This window comes from Nomascus leucogenys, chromosome 16, assembly GCF_006542625.1.
Source record: "Nomascus leucogenys isolate Asia chromosome 16, Asia_NLE_v1, whole genome shotgun sequence".
NCBI classification, from domain to species: domain Eukaryota; kingdom Metazoa; phylum Chordata; class Mammalia; order Primates; family Hylobatidae; genus Nomascus; species Nomascus leucogenys.
This window is the reverse complement of record NC_044396.1, coordinates 50,567,553-50,582,170: the sequence shown is the minus strand read 5'-3', so window position 1 is coordinate 50,582,170 and position 14,618 is coordinate 50,567,553. Positions and strand designations below refer to the sequence as shown.

General features: G+C 36.8%; 1 protein-coding gene and 1 non-coding gene across 2 annotated transcripts in view; both read left to right on the top strand.

The window, feature by feature from the left end:
- STK3 (serine/threonine kinase 3) overlaps window positions 1–14,412 on the top strand; it is a 359,556-nt gene extending 345,144 nt beyond the window's left edge. The window contains exon 11 of the mRNA XM_030795127.1: window positions 13,042–14,412. Within this exon, the coding sequence (XP_030650987.1) occupies window positions 13,042–13,200 (159 nt within the window). The 3' untranslated portion in view covers window positions 13,201–14,412. The remainder of the gene's footprint in view (window positions 1–13,041) is intronic.
- LOC115830774 lies at window positions 8,222–8,328 on the top strand. Its single transcript, XR_004026313.1, has one exon. It is a non-coding gene; the product is annotated as a U6 spliceosomal RNA (small nuclear RNA).
- Window positions 14,413–14,618: the final 206 nt, after the last annotated feature.

Below are 14,618 nucleotides of genomic sequence, written 5' to 3'. Positions count from 1 at the left end.
CCTTACCTTCCTTGGGTCCCACTAGTCCCTGGAGAGTGTAGAGAACTTCCATGATCTCTTTACTCCAAAAGAGGAGGTCAGAAGTCATAATGCTGCCCAGGTGGCTTTCAGGTCAGAGGAGACACTATCTTAACTCAGAAAAGATGTTGGGCAGTCCCTCTATAAAAGGGGTGGGCACTAGGATAATACTAACCACAACATCAGGAAATACATACACACGCTTTCTGTGTACAAACCACTAGTAAACAAACAAACCAGAGCAAGACCAGGGAAACATGCCCCACTGACAAGTCACCGTTTACATAATAACATCCTGTCTCCTTCCTGCTTCCAGCACTAGAGGAACTAGACCTTAGAAAGAGACGGCAAGAAGGTTCTAGATATAGACATCATCCTTCCCCACTGTAAATTGGTGCAAGCTCATGCTAAGGGAAGGGACAAAATTTGCACTTAATAAGAGATTGAAGCTTATAATTGGTCTGGACTTGTAATAAGTAAAAGTGACCAGAAATCAGTGAAATCATCCCAAGATTTACTGTGGGATATGTCAAGGAAGTCTGGCTTTGCATAGCCGAAAAGAGTGTAATTGGAGAAATATTAAATTACTTTAAGTTTATATTATTGCTCCACAGAGATTTGACTACCCAGCAAGCTAGTTACAGATATACTTTAACCACTGTTGTTTTTGTAATGTTTGTGATCTTCCATAACAAATATTTGTCATATAATGTTTTTCTTAAATTGAAGTATAAAAAGAAAATTAATCACTTAATTTGTTAACCTCTTATTCATGGCGTCATTGGTGTTTTAAACTATTCAAAGTGCTAATCAGAATCGCTGAGATAAGAAATCAGTCAAAGGTAATACAATTTTTCATCTGCCCTTAATAGATCCAGAAAGATTTAATTACTGGTTAGTTTTGAGTTACTTAGATTTTGTTGTCCTGGGCCTAGAATGTTAGAGCTGCTTACAATATAGCAGAAGTGTGCCCAAATTAAGTTTTTCCTGATATTTTTAATAAGCAAAGCTACTTACCAAAAACGGAAAATGCATACAAGAAATGAGTGCTCAGCTGCCAATTAGGAATGCAACGAAAATTTCATCATTCCTTTTTTAAATGGGTGGCCGAGATTTCTCCAAGACAAGATAATTATAGTAATGCTCATCAGTTTATAACTCCTGCACTAGATTCAATGTAAACACAGCACCAAACCAACTGTGGAACAGTCTGAACAGACATAGGCAAAGTCTCACTGGAATGTGAAGGAGACATGTTTTATTGGTTTTGTCAGGGTATCTCTCTTTTTATTGATAACATTAGGAAATCTGTCCCAAAGGGCTATGTAGAAATGTGTTTCTTTGGCTAAAGAGCTGGTTAAATAGAAAAATGCTTAATTAACACATATGCACTTATTTCATATGGCCAGTGATGGCTGAAATACTTGAATAGCTTATAAGTAAAATGCTTCACCAGGCACAATCTGACAGGAAAGGTGGGATTTTTAAGTAATTTTTCTATTTTTAACCTATAAACAATTTGTGAAAAACCTGTTTCACATGATCATTGGATTTTGTAGTGCTTTTGTAGTTCTTGGGAAACCCATGAAACAGCTATCAGTAGACTCCAGTTCAAATGTATGTGGGTTAGATGTTGCCTTTGAGTGCCTACATAAGCACCTCTAGCTGAGACCTAGGGTGGATCATTTGATCTCTCTAAGCATCCTCACCTGTCAAACGGGGTTGGTGATATCTGCCCCCTAAGGTGATTGCTAGGCTTCAATGACTTAGTGTACAGGACCTTAGGATAGTATTCAGCATGTTGTAAATAATCAGTAATTGGCACTTTCTCCTACTCCTTCACTGATAATTCACAAGAAACTGTATTCTTCCTTTTCTTTGGGAATGAAAATCTAGAATCCTAAGTTTCTTCTAGGTGCTGTGAAGTTAAACAGCCAAAACAGAATGATTCATGGTAGTTTCCAGTTGTAATCCCAGAATATTTTTAGTTATTCAGTCAGCTGAAGACCTGGGCCTCTCAGCTCAGAACAGAATAAATAATGTCTGTTTGGGGAAGGGGAGTCTGCCAATAGATTTGATGTTAATGCAGCTTTTAAGATCACGTTTTTACAGTAAGGAATTCAGCTTTTCTCCTATAGTGTTAAGTGTCAAGTGCCTGAAATTATCACTATCTTATTTTTGTAAATGCATATTTTAAATGTATATATAGGGTTTTCTTTAAACAGGCTTCATAGTAGTTTGGATTGACTAGAATGCTCCTTTTTTGTATGCTTCTCAGTGCCAGGAATTAAATCAGGAAAATGCGTTAATATATTAATGTTTTCTTTTCTTTTTCTTTTTTTTTTTTTTTTTAACTTTAAGTACTACCTGTTATCCCTGTGGCTCAGCCTTATGGGCAAAAGGCCCCATGCCTGTTTATGTATATCTAAACCAATCAGTGGACCTGACTGGATTTTTACTAGTACTTTGTTGTGTTTCCTGTCCTCATTGTTAGTAAAATGTGTGGCAGCCTCCATCAACAGTGTTGTTTTCTAAAACCAAACAAGATTCTGTTCAACACAGTAAAAATTTCAGCTAAAATGGAATATTAAGGGAAAAAAGGGTATGTTGCTCCAGGCCACAAAAAACTCAAAGCAGTCTCTGAGACATGCACTGGTAAATTTTAAAAATGCTATAGGCAATTCAGCATCAAAATTGCCATAGAAAATTCTTATTGTTAGCCATTCTGTTGATAGTTCATATTAGAATTGCTAGCAGATGGGAAAATAGATGAGTCAGGATACAGTATTAGCAACTCATATTTTTTTAATCACAGGCCGCTAATAAGGTCTGTAGCATCTGCAAGATTTATTTAAACAGTTGCTGGGAAGAGTTTGTTTTCCCAGTAAACACAGCAAACCTTAGGATTCTCTTGATTGACTGTTTGACTAAATGTGTTAACATTAACATGTAAGACCATTTGCTTCATTGTAGTAGTGTCTCGTTTATTTTGACAGACTGATTGTTCCAGCAACTCATAGAATCATTAGGTCTTGAAATGTTATTACATTGATGTATTCAAAACCTTCATACTCCTGTTTCTGCTATTTGAGATTATGACTTCTTAAAAATCGCTCATGTAATTAGGACTATTTTTGACAAAACAAAATTATATAGAAATCTTAGTGTTTTTCCCCAGAGATTTAGAGATGAATTATTTTATGAAGTAAGTTTTATCACTTGACTGTGATATTTTAGGTTTTTATAGTAGACTAGATATGTAAACTTAAAGGAAGTTCTAATTTTACTGACAACTCTTTCTGATCAGTAATAAGCAGACCTTCAATACTTCTTATAGAGTTCAGAAATAATTCTAATTATTAAAGGTTTGAAATGTAGAATTATCAGTGAATTGATTTAATCTTATTTTCCACCCTAACATCATATCACTGAGTTTTTTGTGCTCCTGTTTTATATAAGAGCTAGTAACTGAGTTATTAATTTGCGTATCTTTTACTTGGTTTTTTTTTTTAGAGATACTGAGAAATGTCATAGTTTTGGATATTGATCTTTCATCTCCTGAATGAAATCAAGGGCTATCATTAACAAAATGAGTTTCTTATTTAAGCTGTCACTATTTAAGCTGTCAAACTATATCAATTTACAAACAAAATGTTGACTCCTATTAACAAGTAGTTTTGACCTTTTAATTTAACTAAAAACAATATTCATCCATCCATCTGATTATTAGTGTTAAGAGGTTTACAGTTTTTCTTTAAAGTCTTTCATTTGGTGTAAACAATTATCTTGTAAGAGCTGGGAGATCCTAGTCTACTAACTGATCTAAAGCTTAAAGAAGATGGCATAGACCTTTCACTGAGCTTCTGCTCTTTATTTCATTTGAAAAGACTGCTCTATACAAATGTCATATGCAGGGTTTTCTATTCACTGTAGCCTTCATAGCTGAATATTTAAAAAAAAAAAAAAAACAATTTTCCTTTTGGCTCAGGTTGACAACCAGCAGCACACCCCATTTTTGGTGACTTAACATTTTTGAACTCTCTGACAGTGCTAGATTAAGAATATCAAACTTGATCCCTTTGGACTTCTATCTAAATAACTTTTGCTACATGAAACATGACCAAGCTTCCAGTGAGACTTCATATTAGACAATTACTTGTTTTGAACTTGCAGAATTTAAAAGTATGTATGTCCTGTGATAGAAAGCAGTTAGCATGTTTCCACACTCTTCTGCCTTATTTCCTCTTCTCTCTCCTACTTTAAAATCACCTAAGAAACTCTGTTAGGTTTTAATGAAGGAAGCCCAAAACATTGCCATTTTTAATTAATGAGGTCTAGTGAGTCAGAAATGGATACTTTGAAACTATTGTAAATCGCCCTCCCCAAGATTATGAGTCAAAATGGGTGATGGCTCTTGTTTCCTTCTGAACAAGGCAAGAGAAGGGTCTTGTACCTGAGCTAACTGCATCCCTTTATAACACTTATTGCTGTCTCACAGAATTGGTTACGTTGATGGTCCAGTCAACACACACACACACACACACACACACACAGAGGGAGACAGGGAGAGAGAGAGAGAGAAGGAGAAAAGAAGAGGAGGAGGAGGAGGAGGAGGAGGAGGAGAGGAGTGGAGAGGAAAGGAGAGGAGAGGAAAAGAGAAGGGAAGGGAGAAGGGAGAGGGAGGAAGGAAGGAAGAGAAGAAGGAGAAGAAAAAGAAAAGAAGAAGAGGAGGGGGGAAGAAGAAGAGGAGGAAGAGGAGGAAGGAATAAGAAGAGGAGGAAGAAGAAGAGGAGGAGGAGGAAGAAGAAGAGGAGGAGGAGAAGAGAAGAAGAAAAAGAAGAAGAAGAAGAAGAAGAAGAGAAGAAAAGAAGAGAGAGGAGAGGAAGAGAAGAAGAAGAAGAAGAAGAAGAAGAGGAGGAGGAGAAGAAGAGGAGGAAGAGGAAGAGGAAGAAGAAGAAAGAAGAAGAAGAAGAAGAAGAAGAAGAAGAAGAAGAAGAAGAAGAAGAAGAAGAAGAAGAAGAAGAAGAAGAAGAAGAAAGAAGAAAGAAGAAGAAAAAATTGGAATTGAAAAGCTAAATCGATAAATTTGGGATTTTCTCCCACAAACTTTGATACAAAAGAACAACTGAGTGCCAGTGTAGTATAATTGACCCAAAGGTCAAGTCATGTCTCTTGTCATAAACCAAGAGTGTACTTGAGCAAGCTAGCTCTCATTTCCTCATCCAAAATAAGGAAGTTAGAGTAGTTATCGCTGAGGCTCTGTTCTGCAGTGAGATTCTGTGAATGTTCATCTCATAACTCAATTTTATGCTTCTGTTAAACAAATGACTTAGTCACAATGACTTTTAATAGTCCCAGATCTCAAAATATGTTTCTCTCAGGCCCATACAAGTTAATTTAGCTGATCTTATTTTAAACTCTTTTATGGAAATGGATTTTTTTCTCTGCCCTTATTTGTATGTCTTGCCCCCGATGTTTGTCCTTTCAATTGTCCAGGAAAAGCAAAATTTTCTGGGAGTAGGACAGAAGCTTCAGGTAATGAAACAATATCATTCTGAAATTCATCTTCTTCATTATGTGTTTTTTCAGAGATTGTGGGTCCTGCTTCCACTGTCTTTGCATTCTGGTTCTTCCTCTTACTGCATGTCAGTTAATGTATTTATTTAACCAACTATGTGTCCTTAATGCATGTAAAGATGCATGTCCTTAATGCATGCCAAACTACAATATCTTCCCACAGTGCTGAGGCTTAAATATTCGAGAACTACTCTTAGTTGTGCAGGTTCTATTTTATTATTAACTTAAAAACTGAATTTTATTAAAGAGAACTAGCCTAAAACACACTAAAGCCATTTCCAGATCAGTTATTCCTTTTTATACATTTGTTCACATACAGTAAAACTTACAATGTATGCATATTTTAAAATTATTCCATTTACTGAGTTGACTCACCCCATTATAAACTCCAAGAAGCATAAATCAGATTTGTTACTCCAACATTGCATTGATTTTGGAATTAGTAAACCAGCCTATAGCTATGGTAACACAGCTACTTTGTGTTTTAAGTATGGTAGAAAGATGACAAGTGACATTTCTTTCCTATTTATAAAAAGAAATTTTAAAGATTTACCACAAACTCTGTTGATCCCATAAACATAATTCTGAAGTGATTTTTCTTCCTTTTCGTAAAGATTTTCAGGAAACCTGATTTTAATGAAGGGAACTTTTGTCAAAATAACACTGATATTAGGAAATTCAGCTTTTTCTTCTAATATCCTTGTTAGCTCAAAAAACTTTTAATTTGGATTAGCGTTTTAAAAGGATAAAAACTATGATATTACAGGGTCATTTAAATCACTATGAGTCTCATTATCTGGTTTGTGAATCTTTTTACTACTAAGGCATTGAGCAGTTGCAGTACTGTTTTTCGAGAGATTGAAAAGGCCACTTTTGTCACATTTTCCTTCCAAAAGCATTTTCATGCCTGTGGGAGGCTTGATAGCTAGAGAAACACCAGGTGTTAAATACATGTTATTAGGGCATAATCAAAGCCAGAAGCTTATGTCTATAAATCATACCCACTGTCTAAAAAGTGAAAAATTTTGCCAGCCAACCTCACTTTTTTTGTCTATGTGACACCATAATTTAGAGGTACTTAGAAACCTACTGATATTACTGTTCTATTAATAAAATGAGAAGAGTCTCTGACCACAAATGCTTAGTGTGAGTATTATTTTCTGTTGGACACTCTCTCAAAGATTGTAAGATAAGGGAGAAAACCTTCTTTCCCTGGATAACCTACTCCTCATCAAGGGTTTCAGTTACAGTCTAAATGCTGATACTTCCCTAATTCTCTGTCTTTTGCTTGGATCTCTCTCCTGACCTCCAAACCCTGAATTACAATCCATATCTGTTGTCTCCACCTTGGTGCCTTGCTTATATCTCAAACTCACCGGTACTAAAATTAATTTCATTAACTACCCTACCTTATTAATAGTTTCGATCTCTACCCCATTACCCAAGCTTGAAGTCAGAATCATCCTTAACCCTTCCTATTTCCTGACCCTTTATACTCAGTCATTCAACAAAAACAGCCCTACCAATTCTACTTTCAAATATCTCAAATCCCTCTCTTCTTAATCTCCACTTTCATTGTCTTGGTCCAAGCCTGACCTTCTCACTAGACTGTTGTGGTAACCAACTAATAGATCTTCTTGCCTCCATTTTTTTCTCCCATGGCAATCCATTTCCTTTACCTGCTACTGGAGATATTTTTCTAAAGTTCATATGTGATCACATCACCATTTATGCTCAAAATGACTTAGCATTTCTTTCTTGTCACAGAAGTTCACAGCAACACACATAAGGCCCACAGCAACTTGGCCTTTCCCTCTTTTTCCTGACTCATCTTCTATTCATCTTCCTGCATGGATCCTTCTCTAATCCCAGCAGTCTGTTTGATATCTCTAAAGATGCCAGACATTCATGTGCCATATCTGTTTCTACTCATGCTGTTTTCCTTCTCTATCCTATTTCCCATTTTATCATCTTACTCATCCTTCAGCGAGTTAGCTGTGCATGGGCCTATCTTGCCAGCTAGATTGCAATCTCTTTGTGGGAGATAGAGTGTTTTACTCATCTCCGAACCTACTATGCTTGGTCCGTAGAAAAATCTCAATAAATATGTCAGTGAGTACTTTGAAGTTCTCTGACAGCCCACCTGAAGACCTAGCTATATATGTAGCTTATGCAGAAGTCAGATTTCCTGTAAACTCAACCTCATACAACCACAAAACTGAAACCAGATATTTTTAAAATAAATACAAACACTAGAAACAGATATAATGAGCTTCAGCACTAAGGCCATGCTCTGTCTTTCCTCAGACAGCTTCAGGATTTCACTCACAACCTATTCTTATTTGGGGTAATGCCTTATGAGGTTGTTTAATTGCTTTTCTGGTTCCCGATAGATGAACATACTTGCTGTAGAGATAGGAAGGGTATATGTTCAATGATGGCCATGAAGAGGAGCTGACAGAAAAGCCAAAAAAGGAGTGAGATTTAATATGTAACACAGATTATTAATAAAAATAATGATAACTCATATCAAGGAAACTGTTTTAGATTCTATGTCCTCTGCTTAGAAGGCAGTATATTCTGTGGAACACTTTATAAAGATTTTCTGTTCAAAACAATTGAGACAGTGCTTACTTCAGCAGCACATATACTAAAACTGGAATGATACAGTGAAGATTAGCATGGCCCCTGTGCAAGGCTCACATGCAAATTTGTGAAGCATTCCATATATTTCTACCTAAATGAGAAGGAACCAGAAAAACAATTTGGGCAATATGACAAAACAGGGTTCTGTAACACTCCTGAAAAGATCACATTAGCTCTCCAGCAATTGATCTAAACCAACATGAAATCTTTGAAATATCTTTTTATAAAGAATTCAAAAGGTTGATTATTAAACTACCAAAGGAGATACAAGAGAAAGGTGAAAAACAACATAAGTTTGAAAAACTATTCAGGATGTGAATGAAAATTTTTCTAAAGAGGTAGATATTTTAAAGAAAAGCCAGTCAGAACTTCCAGAGTCAAAAGACACATTTAAAGAATTACAAAATGCAGCGGAAAGTTTCAACAGTAGGCTTCCTTCTACAAAGTAGAAGAATTTCAGAGCTCAAAGACAAGGCTTTCAAATTAACCCAATCGAACAAAAATAAAGAAAAAAGAATTAAAAGAAATGAACAAAGTCTTCAAGAAATATGGGATTATGTAAAATGGCCAAACCTAAGAATCATTGGTGTTCCTGAGGGAGAAGAGAAAGCAAAAAGTTTGGAAAGCTTATTTGAGGAAATAATTGAAGAAAACTTCCCTGGCCTTGCTAGAGATGTAGATATTCAAATATAACAAGCTCAAAGAACTCCTAGAAACTATATGATCCAGCAATTCCACTGCTGGGTGCGTATCCAAAAGAAAAGAAATCAGTGTATCAAAGAGATAACTGCATCCTGTGTTTGTTGCAGCACTATTTATAATAGCTAAGATTTGGAAGCAACCTAAGTGTCCATCAAAATATGAATGGATAAAGAAAATATGGTACATATACACAATGGAGTACTATTCAGTCATAATAATGAGATCCAGTCATTTACAACAATTTAGGTGGAACTGGAGATCACTATGTTAAGACCACTGCCCATGGTCTTGGGCAGCACTACCACTGTGGCTTTGCAGGTTACAGCCCTCCTCTCAGCTGCTTTCACAGGCTGGTGTTGAGTGTCTGCAGCTTTTCCAGGCATATGGTGCAAGCTGTCAATGGATCTACCATTCTGTGTTCTGGAGGAGAGTGGCTCTCTTCTCACAGCTCCACTAGGGAGCACCCCAGTGGGGACTCTTTATGGGGGCTCCAACCCCACATTTCCCTTCCGCACTGCCCTACCAGAGGTTCCTGCAGCAAACTTCTGACTGGACATCCAGGCATTTCCATTACATCCTCTGAAGTCTAGGTAGAGGTTCCCAAACCTCAATTCTTGACTTCTGTGCACTCGCAGGCCCAACACCATGTGGAAGCCACCAAGGCTTGAGCTGAAGCCATGGCCCGAGCTGTACCTTGGCCCCTTTTAGCCATGACTGGAACTGAAATGGCTGGGATGCAGGGTGCCATGTCTCAGGGCTGCACAGAGTAGCAGGGCCCCTGGGCCTGGCCCATGAAACTAATTTTCTTCCTAGGCCTCCAGGCCTGTGATGAAATGGGGCTGCTGGCAAGATCTCTGACATGCCCTGGAGACATTTTCCCCATTGTCTCGGCTCCTCATTACTTATGCAGATTTCTGCTGCAGGCTCGAATTTCTCCCCCAGAAAACGGGTTTTTCATTTCTATCACATCATCAGGCTGCAAAATTTCCAAAATTTTATGCTCTGCTTACCTTTTAAACATAAGTTCCAATTTCAAACCATCTATTTGTGAATCCATAAAACTGAATGCTATTAAGAACACCCATGTCACATCTTGAACACTTTGCTGCTTAGAAATTTATTCCACCAGATACCCTATCATCTCTTTCAAGTTCAAAGTTTCACAGATCTCTAGGGCAGGGGCAAAATGCCACCAGTCCCTTTGCTAAAGCGTAGCAAGAGTGACCTTTGCTCCAGTTCCCAGTGAGTTTCTCATGTTCGTCTGAGACCACTTCAGCCAGGGCTTCATTGTCCATATCACTAACAGCATTTTGGCCAAAACCATTCAACAAGTCTCTAGGAAGTTCCAAACTTTCCCACATCTTCTTAACTTCTTCTGAGCCCTCCAAACTCTTCCAACCTCTGCCCATTACCCAGTTCCAAAGTTGCTTCCACATTTCCAAGTATCTTTATAGCAGTGCCCCACTACCTTAGTGCCAGTTAACTGTTAGTCCATTTTCACACTACTATAAAGAAATAACCCAAGACTGGGTAATTTATAAAGGAAAGAGGTGTATTGATTCACAGTTCCATGTGACTGGGGAGGCCTCAGGAAATTTACAATCATGGTGGAAGGTGAAGGTGAAGCAAGCCTGGACCTTCTCACGTGGTGACAGGGGAGAGCAGAGTGAGATTGAAGAGGAAGGGCCCCTTATAAAACCATCAGATATTGTGAGAACTCACTCACTATCACTAGAACAGCATGGAGGGAAACTGCCCCCATGATCCAATCACCTCCCACCAGGTCTCTCCCTAGGCACATGGGGATTATGAGGATTACAATTCATGATGAGATTTGAGTGGGAACACAGCCAAACCATATCAGTAAAGTCTTAGGTTACAAAATCAGTGTATACAAATCAGTAGTACTACTATATACCAACAGTGACCAAGCTGAGAATCAAATCAAGAACTCAACCCCTTTTATAATAGCTGTAAAATAATTAATAATAATAGTAATAGCAATAAATTACCTAGGAATATACTTAGCCAAGAAGGAAAAGATCCCTACAGGGAGAACTACAAAACACTGTTGAAAGAAATCATACATGACACAAATGGAAATACATCCCATGCTCATGGATTAGAAGAATCAATATTATGAAAAAGACCTTACTGCCCAAAGCAGTCTACAGATTCAGTGCATTTCCTATCAAAATACCAACATCATTTTTCACAAAATTAGAAAAAAATCCTAAAAGTCACATAGAACCAAAAAAGAGCATATGTAAATACATGTGTGTGTGCACATGTGTGCATGCATTTGTGTGTATATGTGTGTGTATGTGATATTGAGACAAAGTTTTATCACTTGACTAAGATTTAGGTACTTCATTAATTTACTTTCGTGAACACCTAATTCCTTAATAATGTTAGATAATGGTTCTCTAATATCGCAGGCCTGTTTTTCACAAATTTTACATATTGAAAATATAAAAATCTGTTAAAGGAAGAAAATTTTTCTTCTAAGTAGTTTCTTTCTCTGAGTTCAGTCTATTACTGCAATACAGTATTTATAAACTTGTTGGCAGTTTGCCCCAGTAAAAGCAGTACAAGATATTTACAGGAATATCTTAATTCAGAATTAAAGTAATGGTAATTGTTTGCTTTATATATGTTAGTTCTTCTAATCTTAGAGTAACCCACTCCTTTGGGTCATGTATTCTTATTCGTATTTATCTATCTACCTTTACGTCATGTTATTTGCAGTATAGTAGGATAGTTTCTTGGTGTATGTACAGTCTCTAAAGTCTAAGTATTTTTTGGAATATCTAGGGACATGAAACTCATGCATAAAAATCAATTATAAAATAGTACATGATTTAGAATCAAATACTGAATTGTGTTGTTTAAATTATGAGTGTTACATAGAAATTTAGAAATGGGAAAGATTAACATGGGCTGAAATAGAGATGATGTTGAAGAACACAGAAGTGGAATTGGATCCTACATAGACATAGTTGGGCATGTCTTTCTTGGGAAATGTGGTTGTGTGGTATACATTGGCCTTTCAGTGTGGCCATTACCGATGTGTACAGTTCAAGTTTGGAGTTTCCCTGTTTGTCTTATTCTGCATCCCCACGGTGATTTGAACAGCACTGAGAATGTAACGGATGCAAGATCACTACTTGGATTAAAAATCAATGGAGAAAGTATATAATACTACATATGATATATAAATATATCTTTTATGGCATAATATTAAAAGCTAGGTTCTTTCATGACATATGACTACAAAATAACAGGGCTGATTATTAATATACATACCAGAACTTCTTATGCACCGAAGTGAGTGGCATTCATCTTCAAAGTCATCATAATGGAAGCCTGCATACTCTTCTCCGTAACACTGTCATTTCTCAAAATATTTTTGGAACTCCTTTTTTGAATTTCCTTCAGAGAGTCTATGACTCATTCTTTTCAGTATCCTCAGAGTCTTTTTCAGCTAAGAGTGAATTTGGTTTTTGGAAGCAGAAGTCACGATAGGGCCAGGGATGGCGAGTAAAAGGATCTGCTGAGAAATGCTACTTTGGATGACTATAAGTAATGAGTATTTTTCCTAGCTTGACTCATAAAATAACGAAAGGCAGTTATCTTCTTAAAACAAAAAGTAAGTTGCAAGTTTTATCATTTTAAAACCAAGCCTGAGCTGGGTGCAGTGGCACATCCCAGCTACTGAGGAGGTCAAGGCAGGAGGATCTCTTGAGCCCAGAAGTTTGAGACCTTGTGTCAAAAAAAATAAGAAGAAGAAGAAAAGAAAACCAAATCTGGATTACTCTTACATAACTGTCCTACTCCAGAATTGATCATGGCTTCCTGCTTTTGGGGCCCCACCAGGCCTATTCAGCCTTACTTCCCGCCCCCTACCACAGTCATCTTCTTTATTAAGCATTTAGTAAAATGGAGGATAGAATGGTTAATTTAACCTTTATTCAGTCTTGTCACATTCTTGGGTGATCTCTGCAAGTATTCATGATTATTGTAGCACATTAAAGTGTCATTAGACATTAAAGTGTTGTGGATAATTTCATTGTATTGATATCTTTGTTCTATATCTAGTTGAAAAATCTAAGTTTAGAAGAACTACAGATGCGGTTAAAAGCACTGGACCCTATGATGGAACGGGAGATAGAAGAACTTCGTCAGAGATACACTGCGAAAAGACAGCCCATTCTGGATGCGATGGATGCAAAGAAAAGAAGGCAGCAAAACTTTTGAGTCTAATTTCCTCTCTGTTTTTAACTATTCTGGAGACCAAGAAACCACTAGGAACTGAAGGAATATCTGGATATTTTTAATCCTAAGATTTTGCCCTACAATTAGGCAGAGGTCAAAAACTGACAATGGTACATGCCCAGGTAAATTCCCAAAAGGCAGAATTGACAGTTGTATCTGCTGTGCATTCACTCTCAGATGAGGAGAACAAAAGAAGTGTATTCTCTTGTTCTGGCAGCTGCATACCAGCAATAACACTGTGTTATGAAATGGATTTTCAAGGTTTAGAGACCTTGAAAATCCAAAGCTATTGTTTAATTGTACAGCACTGAAGGGCTTTATGTTACAATATTCTTTATTCCTATCTAGTATACTAGGCTATTTATTGTATCCCCTTAGGTAAACTTATTTATTTATGCTGTTTTGCTTTGTTTTGTTTTTTAAGGACAAGATCAGGATAGCTTTGGTGAAGGTAGGGTCATATTAATATGATGATAATGTGCAACCAAATTATACTTTCTGCAGGGAGCTATGGGGTACATTCCTTGATTTCCAGGATAGTTTTCCAAATAGGAAAGCAATAATGGCAATAGTTCTCAAATGGGCTAGGCCTTTTTTATATTGAAGCAATAATTCCATTTTTACCCTTTGAAATTTTGTTTTTTTGATTTTTGATATTTGGTACAAATAGAACTATATATATTTAGGTAAAATAGATCTATCATGTTTAAAACCAAAGAAATCAATGGAACCCTTGCACAAAAAAGTGTGATAAATATTTTTAAATAAAAACTTAATACAAATTAATTTGTTAATATTGTTTTATGTTTTATGTGTAGATCTAATAGCTGAACTGATTCAAACTGTAATAAGCTCATCAATTTCATTTCTGTGAAAATGTACTCTATTGTCACAGGATGTTTCTCTTGATTTTATTCATTTCCTGGGACTTGGTAAACATCATGTGCCGGATGATAACCCAGTAGCAAAAACATTTGTACTGAGTGGTACAAGCCTTGGGGACTGGAAAAAAAAAAAGATTAAAACCATTAAAAAGAAACTCATTTTTCCGCTGAATGAACATTTGTATGATTGCATTGGGACCAGTCATTTCCTAAGCTACATATGGCCATCTTGACAGTGTTTTTTCTTTTGTGTGTTTAATTATTATGTGTAAATCATAAAGCCAAATAAATTTCACCGTGCCACCCAGCACATTTCGTTTCTGTATCTTTGTTAAAACTCATGACCTGGACTCTGCATTTTCCAAGCAAGGGACGTATATTAGTTAGGACAGGCTAGATTATGCAGTGCTGACAACCCTCACCCTTCAGCGGCTTCACATAATACAGGTTATTCCTCACTCTTGCTCCAGGCCCACCCCAGTTTGGCAGGGCGCCCTGCTCCTATCATCCACACCC